We start from the raw sequence: 21,603 nt of genomic DNA, 5'->3' as shown, positions 1-21,603 counted from the left end.
AAAAAAGCACATGCACCTGCAGTGTGTGTGTTTGTGTGCGTGGAGGTGATCTTGTACCACTGAAATTGTAGAGATGCCCCCCTTTCCACACTTAAATCAACACAATCCGAAGAATAAAACTAACTACGGCACTAGGGCAGGGAGACGTATAAGGAAAGTATCACTTGTCAGCGCTAAATCTTTTCTGGGGGCTGCCACTGCTGTCAGCACAGTGCAGTGGCAGGCTCTGTGATAAGGCAGATGCTGGGACTTAGACAGGGAATAATTCATCACCCATCGGCATTCCATCAGATTTGAGCTCCCTCTCGCTCTCCCCTTGCACCCCTTCAGAAGGGGTGGGGGGAGGAACGCCATGTCCAAAAAAGACAAACATTCCCGACACGCACATTTCCACACGCACTCTTCAGTGTGTGCCACCTCCGATGCTGAAGGACCAGGCGCTGTGTAGCGCTTGTTTACAGACACTAAAAGAAAAACGCACCCTCTTCAAATGCCCTCCAAACTAAATGCACACCAGTGGAAAGAGAGACTGTTAACTAAAGCCTCCTTCTCAGAACGCCCTGACAGGAGTTCTATGTGGGCCGTGGGAGGAGAGCAAAATCAAATACACTAGGAAATATTGAGCTGAAAATAACATATCGGTACATAAGATCTTTGGGGACTCCTGCTTTCACCACATGTACAAGAATTTTCCCATTTATTACGTCCATTTCCCTTTTAGAATTTGTATTTAGAAGATCAATGAGGTTTCTAATGTACATGTCCAACAGTGCTACAGTATGTTTTATCAAAGAAATATGTCTATTACCATTCATTGAACTAATTGATTTGCCTTGTTAAATAAAAAGGTTAAATAAAAAAATAGGGGGGGGGGGGGGGGAATAAATAAATAAAGTACCGAAAAATATATAAATATATTTGACACCCCGTTGTTGTTTTTTTTCCTAGTAAACTTGACCAGTGAGTGGACAGCCACCAACAGACCATCAGGAAAGTGATTTGTCTTCCTATTGTGACAGTGAGGGCCACAGCCTGAGGAATAATTACTGAGATGTCTGGGAATATGACTGACCAGGGTGACAAGCGAAGAAAGAAATAAATAAATATATATATATATATAAAAAATACATTTGATAAAGAGAAGCAGCCAAACAAACACAGTCTCCAAAGGCTTCAACTGAGCCACGGGGACCTGCGTGAACCGCCAAAGGAATGACTGCGGGGAAGAGCGGATATTACTGTGACCAAATCAAAAACACAGCACCGGCATAGCATATGCACAAACACAATGGAATGCCTTCACAATCAGAATGATACAATGTTCATCATTTAAATCATCATGTTAAAACACTTTAGTATCTATTGTATCATTTATGTGTCGTGAACAATCTATTATTGATCAAACTAAATCAGACGCATCATTAAGAGATTTTGGATAGGATTACATCTACTTTTAACCGGTGGTATAATTAACCCTTTCTTAAGAATTGACAGGTTACAGGTTGTGACAAAGTTACGGTATGGTTTTTTTCAGTTGTTAGTGCGAGTACAAAGACAATAAAACATCAACCAGGTACACAGCGTAGAGTCGTGTTCTGCCGGGATAACACCCACATGTGTCATTTTAGTGGAGCGTCATCTTAAAGAGCCGCAGTGTAACTTAGGGGAATGACGGGTTGCTAGTAATTGAGACGAGATGCCTGGGAGAAGGCTTGATTTTAGTACGCAGAGACTGATGTCTTCTTCAAACCCACACAGTTTTGGGGGCATTTCCAAATGGCTGTTTGTTGCCACCGAGAGTATCAACAGCTTCCGCGGTGAACGCAACGCAAATGAAACATGAAAATAAAAAGAATGCTACTGAACCAGAGATTGTTGCTGCTCCCTACCCATTTACTTGTGGTTTTGAATTCCCCCTCTGGAAAACAAACCATAACCCTTAGAGTGATTATTCCCTGTTCATTTGATGTGAAACAAGAGCAGCTGTGCAATATTGACTGCCTCACCCATTGATAGACTTTGATTGCCGGTGGGGGTGTTTTGCAAAATTGTAATTTAAATTAAAATAAATGGATATAGTCTTCATTTGATAATATTGTCTTATATATGTGGCTTATGTTCCACTAGTGAGAATAATGTAATGAAGATCTTTATATTTGATCAGGGTAGATCAGAATCTGTAATAACTAGGGTTGTTCCCAAAAAAACGTTCTAAATATATGTATTGAAATAATAAAGAAAAAATAAGTTGAGAAAGACAATATGTTGATTGAAAGTCCCTCATTCTAGTTTATGCATGTTGAAGATTAAAATGTCTAAAACAACATGAAAACAGGCGAGGAGGAGCACTTCCATAAGATACCTTATTGCCACAGAGAAAAGAGGAGATGAGATCTTTTTTTGAATCCTTTTGAACGGTTTTTCTTTTGTCACTTTTTCTAATCTTTGGGTGAGAATTTGCTTCTGTTGCCGGAAGCACAAAAAAAAAAAAAAAAAAAGTACAAAGATCCATCTTAACTTTATGCAAAGTGTTCCGCCTGCCTTTAAACTCTACACGGCTCGTCAAGTGTGAGACGGATGTACTGGTGTTCTGTCAGAAACACACGTGTCTCACCTCTTGACGTCGACGTGAGAAGAGTTTCTTCAACCCATCAAAACGTAACTATATATGCATAATAACTCCTAGTACTGTAAGATATGCTAATCAAGAACAACACAAGCTGGAAATTATATTCATGCAATTATGAAAAAAATATGAATGTGTTCTCTTTAGGTACATGCACGAATGTCTAGATATTTACTAATATTTCATTCATTTTAAGTAAAAAGGGGAAAACAATCATTCTGAATAAACAAAATCACAAACAACCTACATAAACAGGCAGTAGACAATCATTTAAACACCCTTCCTTTATAGACCCAATGGACATTAGTCACTTAAAAATGTCTTCAAAAGTTCTCCTTTTAAAACTAAATCTGAATCATTTAAAAGCAAATAAACTGATCTTTATTGTAAACACGTTTTTTTGGGGCCTCCCAAATGCACTCCCCTCTCTATGCCTGTTGCCACAAGCGACGCAGGGTCGTGCAAATAATTGTGGTGCCTGGAAAGCTGAAAAATGTAAACAGTTCATTAGATGGGATATAAAAGGCGTAAAAATACCCAGAGGAAGAGTGTAATGAGGGGCCCTGAAGTTACTCTGCAGACGCTTTTCCCTCCACTTTTCCCCCTCTTTATTGTCACCCCGAGCACACGGCTGGTGGCATGGCGTGAAGAGTAATTAACGATATTTAATTTACAAAAGCGTGCTTCATTACATCTTTCTCACCAGTAGGAGAGCGGCTGGCCATTTTTTTATATATATTTTTTAACTTAATGGCACTTTTGTCACGACTCAGCTTCAAATTGGCATTTAACCTTTCATTTGCTACTAATCAGGTCCACATCCTGTTGAAGAGGAAGTGGCTTGGAATAAAACATTTCACACAGTCTTAAATTTATTTTTACTCAAAAATATATATAATAATAACCCTACATTATTTTTTACAGTACTGTCATTAATATCCTATTAAAACATGAATAAATCATGGCTATGAAATGGACAAACACTACACAAGTACACAAACGCTGAAACACGACATCACTTCCTAGTTCCTATCACTGCGTCCCTATGATATCCTCCCAGGTGATGTTGTGGACCGGTGACAGTAGTTCTTTTCTAGTTTCCCCAGCAGTGGGGGCAGAGGTGGTGGAGTGTGGTGTGGCGTTAAAAGGAAGCCGAGCCCTTTAAGCAGGCACAACAGCAGCATCGATAACGCATCTCATCCTGGCAGGGGGTTAACACACTTCACTGGCACAAAGAACAGCTCTCACACACACACACACACACACACACACACACACACAACTGTTGTTTTCACATCTCCTCCACTCTTTTAAGACAAACAAATTGGCAGAGGTTGTTCAATTAACTAAGTGCTTCTTTTTTGTGTGTTAGATATATCATCAGATAAAGGAAAGCGGCGACAATTGTGATGGAGGGGTTTTCTGTGCCTTCGTTTTGTTTCTGCTCTTTAGTGTCATCAAATCCACTACTCTTGTCTATCATCAGAGACTGTGTGTACTTGTGAGTGTTTATGTGGAATAAAGGGCCTTGTGTTTGTGTGTGTGTGTGTGTGTGTGTGTGTGTGTGTGTGTGTGTGTATGTAGGAAAAATCTCCTTTGTCTGTACGTGTGTGTGTGTGTGTGTGAGAAAAATCTCCTTTGTCTGTACGGGCATGGGCGCGTGTTTGTGTGTGTGTGTGTTTTCACTGGCCTGTGTGTGTGTGTGTGTGTGTGTGTGTGTTCTCCTCTTAATATGACTCCAACAGTAGTGGGGAAGCCAAGCCTTAGAAACCAGCATGGAGCCTCTCATTAACGCACAGGTTGGTGCTTTTGTGTCTTGAACACAGACAAGGCATTATGTTTCACAGCTATAAAAGACTAAAGGAGTCTCAAATGAGCTCCAATAGAAAAAAAGACACAATCTCAAATTATCAAGGAAAACAAGACAATAGTGGAACTAGAACACATTTAAACTGGGCTGGCGGTGGAGGATTTGCCCCATATGACAACGTACACTCAAAGGGCCTTCATGTCATCTCAGAAAGAAATAGTGTGTCCATAAACACTAATACAATCGACATGTAAAGAAAAATGGGTAAAAAATAAAAAATAAATCACACTTTTAACATCGAAATGTATTGATTAAATAAAAATGATCTATACTTAACCCAGCAGAATGATACAATATTGATAGAACATAGTATTACATAATGTTACAGATCATTACATATTGCGCTGTGCAGATGTGATCTCAGGGGATAGCCTTTCTTTAACGGGACATTGTTATGATGGGGATGGTTCCTTCTTCCACGACTGTAATACGTGTGCTAGACTTCCCTGTCAAAGTCCTTTCTATTGTTAAATAGAGCCGAGATCTGTCAATAAGCCTAACGACTGTAACCGCAAAGCAAGTGGGCGAGCGAGAGAGGAGAGAAAGGATCGCAACTGAACTCTAAACAAAAGAGCGAATTCCAGGGGATTTGATTGAAGAATCTCCATATACTTTCTGCTGGCCGGGGGAACCGTCTCAAATGGTTATTTCTTTAAGGCATGAGGGCCGATTAAACCCAATATTAAAATATGGAAGCAGTTCTAATGAAAAATCAAAGGCCTGGTTTCCTCTCGCTCTCTCTCCATTTATTTTTCCCCATTCTCTCTCTCTCCTTCTCCCAGTGCATGAATCCCAGGCTGTATGAGGGGAGAGAAAAGCCGGGGCCCGGGCATCGGCGGTGCAAACACACAGACAGCGGTGCAGAAATCAATAGAGGAGAGCCGTCGGGGAGGCAGCCGGGCGAGAGGAACCAGAGCGGGGCCCGCTCGGATCACAACGCTGGCTTCTGGCGTGCAGTGGGGAATAAAGGGGGCCTCCTCAGGTCAGCGCCAGAGAAAAAGGTGAGATTAGAGGGAAATGGAGGAGGGATTTCGGCACGCGGGGGGGGTGATGAGGTAGTGCATGTATGCGGAGGTGGTTGGGGGAGGCGTACGGTGCGGGATACCTGGCGAGCTAGGGACCAATCGGCCCATTAGCCTGTGGCTAGCTACATATGGTTCACTGAACCCTCCACTGAGAATAACTTTCTATTTTTTTTCCGCGCAAATGTCTCTTTTTTTCTCTCTTTTTTTATTTTTGAAGAAGACCTTCACTTTTAACCCTTTCTCCGCTTTGGAGAGGGTTCTCTTTTGACCTCGATTTATGATTCATCTTTGTTTGAAGTCTATTCTCAGAGTGTTATCTAAAAGTGTTGAAAGCTAGACAAAGGAAGAGATATGGACCCATAATATATTGTTGTAGACAAAATGTGTGTGCGCGCATGTCCGTCCAACTGCGTTCGTCTATGGAAATGCATAGAAGACGACCGTCCCCTGTCCCTCGCTTTTCTTCAGAGTAACGTGACCATTGTCTGAACTGAATGCCTCCCTCATTACCATAAGAACAGAGCATCAGGCATAGAGGCTTAGACACATCATTAACGCTATAAATCTATTTATAAACTGGCTGGTTTGAGCCCTGAATGCCGATTGGCTGACAGCCGTGGTATATCAGACAGTATAACACGGGTATGACAAAACATGTATTTTAACTGCTCTAATTATGCTGGTAACCAGTTTATAATAGCAATAAGGCACCTCAGGGGTTTGTGTTACATGGTCAATATAACAGGGCTAAGGGCTGTATCCAGGCACTCCGTTTTGAGCCTAAGAACAGCCTTTAGCTGTGGTATATTGGACATATAAACCACACCTCCTCGTGCCCTAATGCAGAGGAGGTGCATAGGCACCTTCCAGCAGAGCCAATCCAACATGTTCCCTTGTGAACTTTCCTAGACACTTACCAGCTCCATGGGAGAGTACAGGTTTTGTGTTGGAATTCAGAGCAGTTGTCCAAACTTTGAGAAACTGCCAATTGAGGGCCGACGAGGGTCTTGTACACCTCTATCACATGGAAATCGACAACGTCAGATACTCACCCCTAGAGTATGTGCTGTTACGTTCGCCAGGGCTAGTCTTAGGGCACATTAACATGCATAGTAGATACACAGTTTAAGCGATATCAATACCTGACCCATGTATGTTGACTGCTGCATTAGATAGTGGTTGGTAGGTGGAGAATGCAGTGATTCCCTATGGATATAGGGGTGTGAGTTGATGCACTGATAGAGGCCAGGGGTAAATGAATAAATCCTTAATTCATACTCTACACTCCAGTGTAATTCTGATCAAGGCCACAGCAAGATTCCTCTGCAGGCTTCCGAACCAGACGAGAAACTAAACAATTGTCGGTCACAAAGACCAAAAGCTGTTTGTTTTTCTTTTGCACGCTCCTCATTTAGAAGCACTTAAGCCAGAGAAAGGGAAATGCAATTTGATAGGGGCAAACTTTGTTTCCAATTACAAATTTCATCCCAGGGTAAACACATTGAGCTAATTGGGGAAAACCCACTGAGTGTCAGGGAAAACTGGGGATGTCAAAGTTCTCTCTCTCTCTCTAGGCTTGTTTTTTTGTTAAAAAGGTGTAAGCCAACAACAACAAAAAAGACAGAGGAAAAACACTACTAGATGAATTCATAATGCATTTCATAAATACTACATGACTTTTATATACTTAAGCCAGTCTGACAAATGTAAAAGAAATCAGTGTCACCTATTCTGGTCCCGCTTGTCAGTCAATGCATCACTTGGGTGCGGGTGTCACATGTCACTTCTGGTTTACACTGGTTTGTGGGACAGGCTCGGGGCTCTGAAACAGGGGGGGGGGGGGGGGGGGGGGGGGGGGTACTGGGAGGAGGGGGAAGGGTGCTATTATATTCACATGTCTCTGCCCCCCCACTATCTTCCGACTCCTCTCAGTCAAGTCACTCAATCAATCACATAGGCCCCTGAGGACAGAGAGGACCTGCGAGGCCCTTACTTCAGGCAGACAAATCCAGGTACTGATCACTGTCTGTGGAAGGGTGACTTATCCCACTTTGGAGAGGATCCCAAGATAAGTGAAAGGAAATGATCGTGTTGTTGAATACACAAACAACCAGTCCTATTCACACACATAATATACGGACCATTACAAATATTTGTTAGGGAATTTAGGAATACATGTTCTTGTTAAATACCACCCATTGATTGTCTCAGAACAGAAGAACCCCACTCATCATTGACAAATTAAAACAGATTCATTACAAATGTTTCTATCACTTACATCGTTTTTTTGACCACTGTGATTGGTTGACTCTCACGCGGGCAGAGAACACTGTACTGCCATTACCCAATGCTTCAGTTCCTGTGTCTCCTTGTAGGAGAACCATCTCTCCTTCTGGTGACTCAGTCCTTCACCCGTTCCACCACCACCCTTACATTCCATCTAAACCATAAACACACTCATCCAACAGGGAGACTATAGATGCTGATCCATTAGAGGCTGCAAGCCCCATCTTTGTGTCTAAAATAACACAAGTATTTTCAACTGACAATCCACAAGAAGCTTGAGGAAGAGCTGCTGTGTGGAACATCTTCAAAATAAAAGGCAGAATTCATAAGCTGAGACAAATATATAGATTTGTTTACATCTTAAATCTGCATTGGGCTCCGAGGAAAGGGAGAAAACAATCCCCTCAATCCGGGCGACTTCCATAAGAAATCTGATCTTTTTAATCTGGGTGCGAGACTGGACTTTGGTGCTATTGATGGCTTGTTAAACAACCCAACATATAAACTACCATCTGCATTAACTCCTTAGTGGTACACAACGAAGACTCAAATGTTTCATGGCGACAAGCGCAGACGAGACAATTTAAGGAGATTTATAGTGTCTAACAGCCAGCTAATGTTGGTCTGTCATGTTTTGTTTGTAGAAGTCGCTGTAATGGAGGATAGGGGGCAAATGACACAGAACCTCCAAACTGGATTACAATGGCACTGTGCCATAAGCAGCGCTAAGTACAGTCCTCGTAGAATATCCCGGCAAATCTATATGAAATACGCTAATTATGAAGCATCTTCCATTCAAAGTGAAGAATTCTGGATGACGCTTTGAAAGTGCAGCAGGACATTCCATTAATGTCCTTACAAAAACTTGTGACTGTTTTTTCCTCCCTTAGATTCCCAACTGAGCCCATCAAAAACTTCAGGAGACCTATGTATCAAAAGGTTCTAGTCTCCATGACCGTGACTTGGCCATGAACGAATATCTCAAAAAGCACACACTATGGAAGGTATCATGGACAGGTTTAAATGTATCCCCCATTCAGAACAAAGGATATTAGCCAGTTTTATTCAGCCTATACATGTAATAAACGGACTAAATTCACATATTTTAAAAGTATTTAAAAAAAAGTGAAGTCATAAAAACAAAACAATCATGAATGACCTTTGAGAAACAGCTCAGTGCAGCTGGGTTTGGAACCGAAATAAAGTTAGTTATTGCTTATGCGAGACTTTAGGCAGTTCCGATTCTGTCGACAGACCTATCGAGGCGTCTTGAACTGTGCTCAATGATACACAATGGACAGTACAGAGAGGAATTTGCCAATTTTTTTTAATCCATTTTAGATCAAGGCCAAATCATTTCCAAGTTGCCATAGTTTGTCGAGCGTTTTATCTGAGGCATTTTCCCCTTTACACAATTGGCTACACTAAAGGGTCCAAGGTGCTCATTGCATAGCTACAGCACTCAATATTTGCCCTGACAAAAAGCGTTTATTAAATTATTTATTTTTCCACTTAAAAAGGTCATTAATAATCACTTAAGAGACTAGGAAATATGAAAAAGCTGTTACACATTTGGGATTGGTGCAGAAGGCGGCTCTTAATTCCATTCATCCGACTATCAGGTGAATAAACTGTTCAATATTTCAAGGCTAGTTGACTCGATAAACGCTTTGGGAATGTGTTAATTATCTCCCTGGATAGAAACTGGAAGCCATTCAGTCTAAAGGTGTTTGTCACGATCCACCTATATTCTGTGTGTCATAATCTGGGCAGGAAAAACAGATCTTATTGTCGTGCCTCCTCACTTTAAAATCCACCGCGAAGGAATTGTAGGCTTTCCACTTCAACTGTAATTGAGTGAATTCATTTTTTAAAAAATTATGTCCAATATCTTCATTATTGTCACTGTCAACAGAATTACAGCCTTCAATAGACATTAAATAGTCATTCATTAAGAACTATAATTTATCTGTGGTAAGTCATTGTTTTTTTGTTTTTTATGCTTTTCGAAAATTCTGACAAAATATAATTTGCAGCAGTATTCATACCATTGATACGGTCTTGACTGTGCACCCTGCAGAAATTGAGGTTGAAAAATGTGAATCATTCTATAATTGACAATTGTTAACAGCTGTTGTCTAACCAAGATGAACTTTATCAAAAGCATATTTTGTAAACCAAAGAGGTTCAAAAGCGGAATAGAAAGAACTAACATTCTAAGAATAACAGTCAATGTGTGGGAAAATGTAGATAAAAACAAATATCTACCTAGGTTAGGAAATAACATTTTACCATGTTTGGAGACAATTTTCTAAGGGGTGAAAAATATACTCCAGCAGACAGACACACACACTGTTCTGTCCAAAGAACAGCTAAGAGTCTAGGACCTGCATGTCAACAAACTGTTCACTACTGCCATCTCCAAGTTTCACAGACGAGACAAGGTCAGAGGAGGGCACAGTGATAAGAAGCAGCTCTTTTATCAGGAGAAGCTCTTCTGATCGACATGCGTGCTTATCAATATCACCTCTACCAGATAACTCAACTTGGCCCAAATTCTTTGAACAATATCGCCATCTGGTGTCAGCTAAGAGGGAAGACGGCTTCGAGTAAATTCATGTTGGACACTTTGGCCCACTGAAATCCCCCAAGGTAGAAAAGCTATATATTCTCAATTTATATTCTGAAACCTAAAGCTTGACACTAAAGTGTTGTCAAGCATTTACTTTGTTTATAGGCTACTTCTGAGTCATTTTAAAACATAGTCACGTTTCAAGGGAAAACACTCATATATCTACACGAAGTTTATAAATGTATTATGCCCATCTCTCAGTTGTCACCAATAGCCCATGTAGTCTGAGCACAGCCAAAATGGACGCCGAGTGTATTTACAGTGCCTTCAGAAAGTATTCACAGCCCTGTCTTTTTCCACATTTTGTTGTGTTACAGCCAGTGAATTTCAAACACAGATTTAACCAAAGAGGTTTTCCAATGCCTGGCAAAGTAGGGCACCAAACAGACATTGAATATCCTTTTGAGAGTGGTGAAGTTATTAATTTGACTTTGGATGGTGTATCAATACACCCAGTCACTACAAAGATACAGGCGTTCTTCCTAACACAGTTGTCAGAGGAAGGAAGGAAAACGCTCAGGGATTTCACCTCGAGGCCAATGGTGACTTTAAAACAGTTTATTGGATAGGAGAAAACTGAGGATGGATTGACAACATTGTAGTTACTCCACAATACTAACTTAATTGACAGAGTGAAAAGAAAGAAGCCTGTACAGAATAAAACATTTCCAAAACAAACCGCAAAAAACACACGTCAAATCAATGAACTTTTTGTCCTGAATACAAACTTATGTTTGAGGCAAAGCCAATATAAAACATTACTGAGTACCACTCTCCATATTTTCAAGCATAGTGGTGGCTGCATCATGTTGTGGGTATGCTTATAATCGTTAAGGACTAGGGAGTGTTTCAGGATAAATACATTTTTAAAAAACAGAATGGAACTAAGCACAGGCAAAATTCTAGAGGAAAATCCGTTTGAGTCTGATTCCCCCAGACACTGGGAGATGAATTCGCCTTTCAGCAGGATAATAACTTAAAACTCAAGGCCACATATACACCGGAGTTGCTTACCAAGAAGATGGTGAATATTCCTGAGTGGCCGAGTTACAGTTTAGACTAAAATCTATGGCAAGACCTGAAAATGGTTTCCTAGCAATGATCAACAACCAATTTGACAGAGCTTGAAGAATTTTGAAAATAATAGTGTGCAAATGTTGAACAATCCAGGTGTGGAAAGCTCTTAGAGATTTACCCAGAAAGACACTCAGCTGTAATCGCTGTCAAAAGTGATTCTGACATGTATTGAATCAGAGGTGTGAATACTTAAGTAAATGAGATAGTTCTAAAAACATGTTCACTCTGTCATTATGGGGTATTGTGAGAGAAAGAAATCCATGGAATCCATTTTGAATTCATGCTGTAACACAAAATGTAGAATAAGTCAAGGGGTATGAATACTTTCTGAAGGCACTGACTCCACAGACGTCTGTGGACCAAGCCTCCCGGTGGAGGGACAAACTTTGGAGCTACCTTTGAAGATGGTCTGTTTACCCGATAGGTTTCATTAAATGAAGCCTCCATTATGCCTCTCTTGTGCCTGATCAAAGGCATCGCTAAGAGGCATGTCATTCTGCTTCCCCTGACTTGAACGCATCCCCATTATCAAACGGAAGGGGGGGGGGGGGGGGGGGGTTCTGTTGAGCCAGCCTCCCCTTTACCTGATGCAAGGCCCCTCAGCAGGGGTCCTCTGGCTTTAAGACCCCTCTATTATCAAAATGAAGCCGACAAACAAATCACAAATGCACCTTCGGGATGACCGTCTGATAACGTGCTCTCTCTTTTTTTTTTTTTTTCATCCGTCTGGATGGCCGGGTTATTGGGGTTCAGGCTTGGCCCCGTCTGGCATAGACAAGTGGGGCTCAATCTGGCACGTTGGTGGCGTGAAGACTTCAAACCGCGGCTGGATGAGAGGATGGGGTTTAAGGGGGAAACACCCCAGGGAAGCACAACAAAGACTGTGCTTTTTTATTTAAAAAAATTGAGAGGGCACCCTTTAGTGCAGGGTACCCGAATATGGCCTGCAGGAGTGAGAGAGAAGTGAGGGGCCGGGCCAGGCTGAAGCATTTGCACTTTTGAGGACGAATCAGCAGCTTTGGGGGAAGTCAGCAGCTTTACCAGGTAGTTGAAAGGCACCCTGGGTGAAAGTGGGCAGTGGGAGGTCCCACTTTAAATACACATCACCTTTGCCCTAAAAAATAAAAACTTTAAGAGCAAAACAAATTGTTTATCAATATAACAGGGTTTCACACAGGCTGAGGTGGACACAGCTTGCCAATCGTAAGTGAACCAAAATGAAAACCAATACTAAAGTTGGTTTGTTCTAGTCTATCCACAATTATTAAAAAGCACCTAAATGAATTGCGCTTGGTAGAAGGCCAGCCTTAATCTGACTCCTCTACGAAACTAAAATGAACACACTGTACAGGTTTCTGGTAGAGGCAAAGTTGTCAGAAGGGTACGTGACTAGGACTATATATTTTCCTCTTTTAAGGGTATGTGATTAATAATATTTGTTATATCCAAAATGGCCTTTCTCCATTCTCTTCTCCTTCTTCTTAATGTATGAGAATGTCGGCTATTTAAAAAGGTGACAAAGGGTATCCTCGCATCTAATAGCATGCGCTCAAAATAGCATAGCACAGACAAAAATGTGAGGAATGCGACTTAGCCGTAATATCCGACACAGCAGGTGTTAATTGCTTGATAATTAACCACGGCAAGTGTCGAGACAGGAGAAGCTAAAGATTAATCATCAGCCAATTAAATACCCATGGCGAGGAAAGCGAGCTCTCTCAAAGACTAGAGAGATCTCCTCTGTAATCGGAGCTCCCAGATTTTCAGGAGTGGAGCCACAGATCACTGGCACCTGTAATTTCCCAGTGTTTGCTTGTTCGTTTGTTGATTATTTCGGTTCACATTGGTCAATGCTTTAACCGTGATGCCTGGTGTTTACCTTTACATTTGAATGGGAAAAGCTAAATATCCGCACAGGTATCTAGTGGAACGATGCATACCGTAGTTCCACAGGTAAATGATAAAACCCCAAGGAAGCTGAGTGAGAGTTCAGAGATGTAACACACTCAAAGAAAACCCTTAAAGTAAAGCCAAGAGGGGCCTTGACACAATTTCTACGTCTAATGGGAGTAATGTTTGAAAGTAAAACAGGGAGCCTAAAATATGGGTTAAGAGCAAGTGACTAAAGTTAAAACACTTCATTCCTCATTAAGGTTTGATATGTGTACGGTGGAGGGCTCTAGACAGACAGGTGCAGTTTATAAATTACTAAACAAGGCCATGTTCTGAAGCATCAACACAAGCCCACACTCCTATGGACGCTACTTGGGCTTTCAAAAACAGACCCCAAAAAAATGAGCCACAGCGGACATGCCAATGACCTTCAGTTTCAGTCCGAGTGCGTGTGTTTCGGAAAGTGTGAGCGTATGTTAGAAGGTGTACGTATGCTCAGATCTATACCGGTGTACATTGTGCGTACATTATGGCATTCACTTGCAGTACACACACAAGCACACAAAAACACATGCTTACCTGCATGCAAGTACACGTGTGATAGGATCATTCTTGCCATACCAAAAGGTCAAACGACCATCAGTAGGTGTCAATGTTCCATTGAGCAAGGCACGTACCTGGGGCTGGGCTTGTCAGTAGTATACATAGCTATTCACTAAGACAAATGAGGTGTTATGGTGGGGTACTCACGAAGTCTTTCTCCAGCTTGTCCATCTCCCCCTTATAGCTCTTCAGTCTGCTCTGGTACATGGCTCTGCTCTGGATGGGGAGCTCACGCACCTCCAGATCCATCTGCTCCATCTAGGTCCAGCAATCAACCAGTTAATTCACCATTAGATGGGAAAAAATATTTTTAAATAACATTATATTGGCAAAATTCGCTAGAACATAGGTCTAAACTATGCAATTATAGCCAGGTAGCCTACAATTGTGGAAATATGTCAAAACAGATTTTCAATGAAAGATTGTTGTTAAACTCAACTTATTGTACACTTTACTGTTAAGTAAGTAGTCTGTTCAGTATGTGGTGACTACACTGTTAACGGACATTTTATGTAAAGTGTTGAACTTAATGTACAGTGCATTCGGAAAGTATTCAGACCACTAGAATTGGTTTTAAATTGTGTTGCATTACAGCCTTATTCTAAAATGGATTTTAAATATAAACATATACACACACACACACACACACACCATATCAATCTACACACAATACTGCATAATGACAAAGCAAAAACACGTTTTTAGAAAGGTTTGCTAATTTATAAAATAAATAAATGAAATAACATTTACAAAAGTGTTCAGTACTTTGTTGAAGCACCTTTGGTAGCGCTTACAGCCTCGAGTCTTCTTAGGTATGACGCTACAAGCTTGGCACACCTGTATTTGGGGAGTTTCTCCCATTCTTCTCGGCAGATCCTCTCAAACTGTCAGGTCGGATGGGGAGCGTCACTGCACAGCTATTTTAAGGTTTCTCCAGAGATGTTCGAGGGGCTGGGCCCCTCAAGGAAATTCATAGACTTGTCCCTAAGCCACTTCTGCATCGTCTTGGCTGTGTGCTTAGGGTTGTGGTTCTATTGGAAGGTGAATTATCACCCCAGTCTGAGGTCCTGAGCGCTCTGGAGCAGGTTTTCATCAAGGATCTCTCTGTACTTTGCTCTGTTCATCTTTCGCCTCAACCCTGACTCGTCTCCCAGTCCCTGCCGCTGAAAAACATCCCCACAGCATGATGCTTCCACCACCATGCTTCATCGTAGGGATGGTGCCAGGTTTTCTCCAGACGTGGCACTTGGCATTCAGGCCAAAGAGTTCAATCTTGGTTTCATCAAACAAGAGAATCTTGTTTCTCATGGTCAGAGTCCTTTAGGTGCCTTCTGGCAAACTCCAATCGGGCTGTCATAAACATTTTACTAAGGAGTGGCTTCCATCTGGCTACTCTACCATAAAGGCCTGATTGATGGAGTGCTGCAGAGATGGTTGTTCTTCTGGAAGGTTCTCCCATCTCCACAGTGGAACTGTGGAGCTGTCAGATTGACCATTGGGTTTTTGGTCACCTCCCTGACCAAGGCCCTTCTCCACCGATTGCTCAGTTTGGACGGGCGGCCAGTTCTAGGAAGAGACTTGGTGGTTCCAAACTTCTTCCATTTAAGAATGATGGGGTCCACTATATTCTTGAGAACCTTCAATGTTGCATGCATTTTTTTGATACCCTTCACCAGATCTGTGCCTCGACACAATCCGGGCTCGGAGCTCTACGGACAAATCCTTCCACCTCATGGCTTGGTTTTTGCCCCTGACATGCCATGTCAACTGTGGGACCTTATTTAGACAGGTGTGTGCCTTTCCAGATCATGTTCAATTAAATGAATTCACCACAGGTGGACTCCAATCAAGTTGTAGAAACACATCAAGGACCATCAATGGAAATAGGATGCACCTGAGCTCAATTTCGAGTCTCATAGTCTCAAGGGTCTGAATACTTATGTAAATAAGGTATGTCTTTTATTTTTAATACATTTGCAAAAATGTTTAAACCTGTTTTCACTTTGTCATTATGGGGCATTGTGTGTAGATTGATGAGGAAAATGTTTTACTTAATTCATTTTAGAATAAGGCTGTAATGTAGAAAAGAGGAAGGGGCCTGAATCATTTCTGAATGCACTGTATACATAGACAGGTTTGATGTAAAGAAATGTAAGTAAAATAGCGTAGCACACAACTTGGATTTGGAGGGGACTGTAAAACAACAAGAGATTCTGAAGATTAAACTGAAATCTCAAGCTAGCAAAACTTCAACATGAGCTACATCAGAAGCACTCACGAAATCTTTTTCGATGTTGATTTGCTGACACATTACTCTTCTTCGGGTCATTCATCAACGATTAAAAAAAATAAGTTCTGACAGAAAGGCAGTTTGGTAAATAAATAAGATACAATCCATTTGAAGGGTCTTCATTTTAAAGACATGTTCAGACCCAACAGTGTCACGTAGGTTACATTAGAGGTAACGTTACAGAGAGACAAGACTCTCTGAGGTGGATTTGGAGAAGCCTAATCAAGACAACAACGTCGACAATTTACACGTTAGTTCACTTCCTTAAATTTTTGAACATGACGGGAAGACTCCCTCCTCCAAATAATGGTTCGAAATGTGTCACGGGTGTGTCACTTAAAAGCGAAAAGCGATCACGCCGTTATTGTGCTGAACAGCATTCCACCACGTGAAGTATGTGCGTGTCCTGACGCCGTTAGTGTAACACAGGTGCCGTTGTCTTCGTGCACCGGTGAAATTGTCTTGTTTCCTTTTCCAAATGCATTATTACTATACATTTTCTTTTAATGTGAGGAGTGGAAATTACTGATCAAAGACGTACCAACTCTCTGACTTCTTCGAGCTGTTTGTCGACATTTAGAACCAGCTGTGTCTTCTCCTCTGAAAATGAAACGGGAGAAACATATTGATCAGTCGACAGAGGAGCAGTGCTTTATGACAACAACCCAACTCCCCCGCGACGGGGGGATTGAACACACACACCAGAATGCATCTGAAGATATATTTACACATTCTCTCCGCACGCTGAGCCACATTTGAAGTCTTATTTATCCACGTGTAAAAGGCCTTTGTTGGCTTTTGTTAGAGGAGCAACGAGACACCTCGTACCAACTTAAAAAGAAACGTCAGCTTTAGTAGGTTGCCAGATTCTCTCAACTCGGAGTCCCACTAATAATGACTAAAACGCTGCTCTTTGCTCACCCAAAGGCTTCGATTGCAAATCATGACTTGAAACTCATTTGGCCATAAGAGTTCAATATGGAATGTTGTAACTGATTGTGTAATCTCTCAATTCTGGCTGAACTTATTCTGTTATGTGTAGTAACTAGGGATGGGCATCTGAAAGAATGTTTGTGTTCGAGTACTAGTAGGCTCACAGAAATGATTTTGAGTTGGCCTACTCGAGTGCTAGTAGGCTCACAGAAATGATTTTGAGTAGGCCTACTCGAGTACTAGTACGCTCACAGAAATTATTTTGACTAGGCCTACTCGAGTGCTCGGATCATGTGTAAAACAGGTCTGGAGGTAAACGTTGACAGATTGTTACAATTACTGGTTCAGATACAAAAATGAAAATGTAATTTCTCAGTGCCTTTGACATAGCTACAGCTACTCAAAAAAACATTCAACACATCTTAAACTTTGACAATGTCCGTTTATTGTAAATGTAACCTGGCAAATGGATTTTCAGCAATCAAATGCAAATCTTGAATCGTGTACTCGAGTATTTGCACCGATCCCTAGTAGCAGCAACAACAATTGAGATAAATACTCCTAATATTCTCGGTCCACATTTGGACATATCATATTTTATTAGTCTGACGTAAACTGATGCCTTGATGGCCCAGAGTTGAAACCAACATCTAAGAAGTCAAGGATCATTATAAAAGACCTACCCTGCTATGGACCAATGTTTGTTAAATAGGCCTAATTGACCAGATTTTCAACAACTGACATGTAGCTGAAATCCCGCACTATTAGAAACTTCCAGATCAAAAACCAACCACAAGGCTAGCCTCTCAGTAACAGGGCGTAACAGTGTGAAAACCAACCACAAGGCTAGCCTCTCAGTAACAGGGCGTAACAGTGTGAAAACCAACCACAAGGCTAGCCTCTCAGTAACAGGGCGTAACAGTGTGAAAACCAACCACAAGGCTAGCCTCTCAGTAACAGGGCGTAACAGTGTGAAAACCAAGAGAAGATCTTCATTGTTTTACCCCTGAGTCTGCACTGCCTTTTGTCAGACATCAAATCCAATTTGAAAACCTCACAGCCTACACAAGTAAACAGCCGGGGGCGATTCTCCTCGAGGTGAGCTGGTGTAGCCCTCTCCAGCATTGGCCTGGACAAGATGATCCTGAAATATGCATGGCTATTTACTAGGAGAGCCGCAGTCTGACGGATGAGTCGTTTTGTAAACAGGCCGCAAAAAAATGTAAGTTGAGCTCGGTATCTCTGCTCAATATTTAATAACCAGTGATTGACAGGCCTTCAGCTTTCCATAAACACTCTTGAGAAAAAAAATAGATCCATGTTTAATGGAACGAGACCTTGCAATACATTGTACTCTTATTCAAACCTCAGTCACACATTTTTCGGACAGTAACAAAGCAAAATAAAAACACATTATCAATTTGATTCTGGCGTGAACGCTGAAGGCTTGGCCAAGAGAGGGTCAAGGACGTTTCTTCGCGTGCCACAGCCATTATCTGCGATTGTGTATAAGTGATGTCGGGAAACACAGCATCCACTGGGGACAAAAAGCTTTTGTCGTAGCCATTGTCATCGTATGAAATTGAGGGCTGCCAACCGACGGGCACAACTCAGGCACTTGAGGGAGGAGAGAAAGACATGAGAAATGTCTTCATGAGTAGGAATGGAATTGAAATTCAAGTGCAAACTGTTTTGGTAGGAGCAGAGGACACGTAACAATGACTACTGGGTATCATGGGCTTCCACCTTAGTTCATATTCATGTGGGCTTATTTTAACATGCTGGGTGGTGTGAAACGTGGGGAAATTACACTGTGGAAGAGACACATTGTTTCCGTCAAGAAGCCAATTCAAACCATGACAATTCAAATCGAATGTAAATTCCCATGAGCCATAGCATAGGAAAATAAACAAGCAACAGACCTATCAAATATGAGCTAAGCAAAGGAAGACAATGCCAGCTGCAGGATCTTTTGTTTGTTGTTCAGTGGGTGAACAGGCTGTGGCCGGTGAATAGGTAGACAGCCTTTGGTTTTCAAATAAAGTGCTTACTTAACTATGAGACCAGTACAGATATATTTACAGTTATGATTACATGATGTTAGGCTCTCAGGCCTCTCTACAGTCTCTGTTATCGTTATCCTAATTTCAGGAGATCATTCCTAAAAGGCATGAACAAAAAGGTGAAATTAATCTAGTTAAAATTGAGACTAAAGACAGAAAAGTTAGTAATGGGTAGATCTTAGGATGTGTATCTTTCCCTTTCAAGACGATCAGATACGCAGTGTTTCAACCAGGATTATTTTTCAGCTGGGTGGCAAAGATGGCAGCGGGGGCGGGTGATTGTTAGTTCTCTCTTATTTCAAAATATATTTCTACATTATCTTCTATACATACTTTATATCTGGTTTTAGTAGCTTAAGTTTACACTAAAAACGTTTAACCATCACGGAAATTGAGTTGGGCCTCTGAGCTGGATCTGTCTGAGCTGACTTTGTGTGTGTGTGTGTGTGTGTGTGTGTGTGTGTGTGTGTGTGTGTGTGTGTGTGTGTGTGTGTGTGATGCATGTCTATGGTGAAAATACTTGAAACCCTTGTGAGTGAACAGCTAAAATAGTTTTTATTTACTAACTCTATTTTATCAATGTACCAATCAGGCTTCAGGAATAAGCATAGCACAATTTCAGCAGCCATGAACGTTTTAAATGATATCACTGAAGCCCTTGAGAAAAAACAGCACTGTGTTTATTGATCTCTCTAAGGCTTTTGATACAGTTGATCATGCTATACTAAGGCAGAGATTGTCAAGTGTAGGTCTTTCAGAGCATGCAGTTGAATGGTTTGCTTACTATCTGTCTGATAGAACTCAGTGCACTCAATTTGATGGGCTTATGTCTGTTAAATTGTCTGTCTTTAATGGTGTGCCCCAAGGCTCTGTACTTGGTCCTCTCTTATTCACTATTTATATAAATGATTTAGACAAATGTCCAAAATGCGCAACTTCATTTTTATGCTGATGATACTGTTATTTACTGTTGTGCCTCGTCTCTTATAAAAGCTTTCCAGAACTTGCAAACTGCTTTTAATACTGTTCAACATACCTTGTGTCAATTGAAGCTTATCCTCAATACTGACAAAACTAAACTAATGGTGTTTTCTAAAGAAAGAAATAGACCTCTGAACCTTTCACCTATTACTACCTGTCAGGGCAAGGAGATTGAGGTTGTAACCTCATATAAATATCTTGGAATTTTAATTGATGGCGGCCTCTTTTAAATTGCATATTCAACAACTTACAAAAAAATTGACGCTGAAATTGGGATTTTACTTTAGGAATAAGGCCTGTTTTTCTTTTGAAGCCAGAAGGAGGCTAGTATCAGCTACATTTATGTGTTTACTAGACTATGGGGATATTTTATATATGAATGCTTCCGCTCAGTGTTCGAGATCAATTGACACCCTTCACCATGGCACTTTGAGATTTATTTTAAAACTGCAAAACCCACGCACCACTGCACTTTGTATACCAGAGTTGGCTGGCCTTCTCTAGTCACTCGTAGGCTCAGGCACTGGTATACATTTATTTACAAAGACATTTTGGGTTTACTACCTTTTTATTTGGGCATTATTGTTCAGAAATCTGGTGGGTACTCTCTTCGTTCGCTGGACTTTATCATGCCAACTGTTCCAAATGTCCGAACTGAATTTGGTAAAAGGGTTTTTATGTACTCTGTGCCATCGTCTTGGAACGCCTTACAAAATACTTTTAAACTGGAAGAACTTGTCCCGATTGGTATTTTTAAATCACTGATGAATGATCTTGAGACTGATTCCCTGACCTGTCAATGTTTTTAATTTGCTGGTTTTGATTTTGTTATACTCTTGTGAATTCTGTGGTTTTTACTAGATTACTTGTAGTTTTTCATGTTGTTTGTCTGTAATTTTTGTAATGACTTGGTGCTGCCCATCTTGGCCAGGACACTCTTGAAAAAGAGATTTTAAAACTCAATGAGCCCTTCCTGGTTAAATAAAGGTTAAATAAAAATAAATAAATGGTGTATTTACAATGTAGGCATCTGATCTGAGCCATAAGGTAGACTAGGCATCTACCACCCCACTACCACAATCAGATTAGTGGCAAAGTCACCAAAGTCACCTTTTTATGTCCCCTCACTCTGGTTCTGAAATCACCATCACCCACTTATTAAGTTGTCATTTCTGCACATTAAGTGTTTGAGCTCAATATGTGTACATTTTCATAATTTAGCTATGACATGGCCAATGAATATATATTGTGTGTACAAAACATTAGGAACACCTTCCTAATATTGAGTTGACACCCCCTTTTGCCCTCAGAACAGCCTGAATTC

General features: G+C 41.1%; 1 protein-coding gene across 6 annotated transcripts in view; it reads right to left on the bottom strand.

The window, feature by feature from the left end:
- The window catches only part of LOC109865423 (vesicle transport through interaction with t-SNAREs homolog 1A), a 166,746-nt gene that overhangs the window by 140,385 nt on the left and 4,758 nt on the right, over window positions 1-21,603 (bottom strand). For 5 of the 6 annotated variants that reach the window (XM_031799546.1, XM_031799547.1, XM_031799544.1 and 2 more), the window contains exons 2-3: window positions 16,844-16,902; window positions 14,160-14,270 (exon numbers count right to left, since the gene is read on the bottom strand). In XM_031799546.1, coding sequence (XP_031655406.1) covers window positions 14,160-14,270; window positions 16,844-16,902 — 170 coding nt within the window. Of the gene's footprint in view, window positions 1-14,159; window positions 14,271-16,290; window positions 16,393-16,843; window positions 16,903-21,603 lie in introns of those variants that run through there. The other variant, XM_031799548.1, reaches the window with a different exon arrangement.

Source organism: Oncorhynchus kisutch, linkage group LG20 (genome assembly GCF_002021735.2).
Source record: "Oncorhynchus kisutch isolate 150728-3 linkage group LG20, Okis_V2, whole genome shotgun sequence".
NCBI lineage: Eukaryota > Metazoa > Chordata > Actinopteri > Salmoniformes > Salmonidae > Oncorhynchus > Oncorhynchus kisutch.
This window is presented reverse-complemented; position numbering and strand designations above follow the sequence as displayed.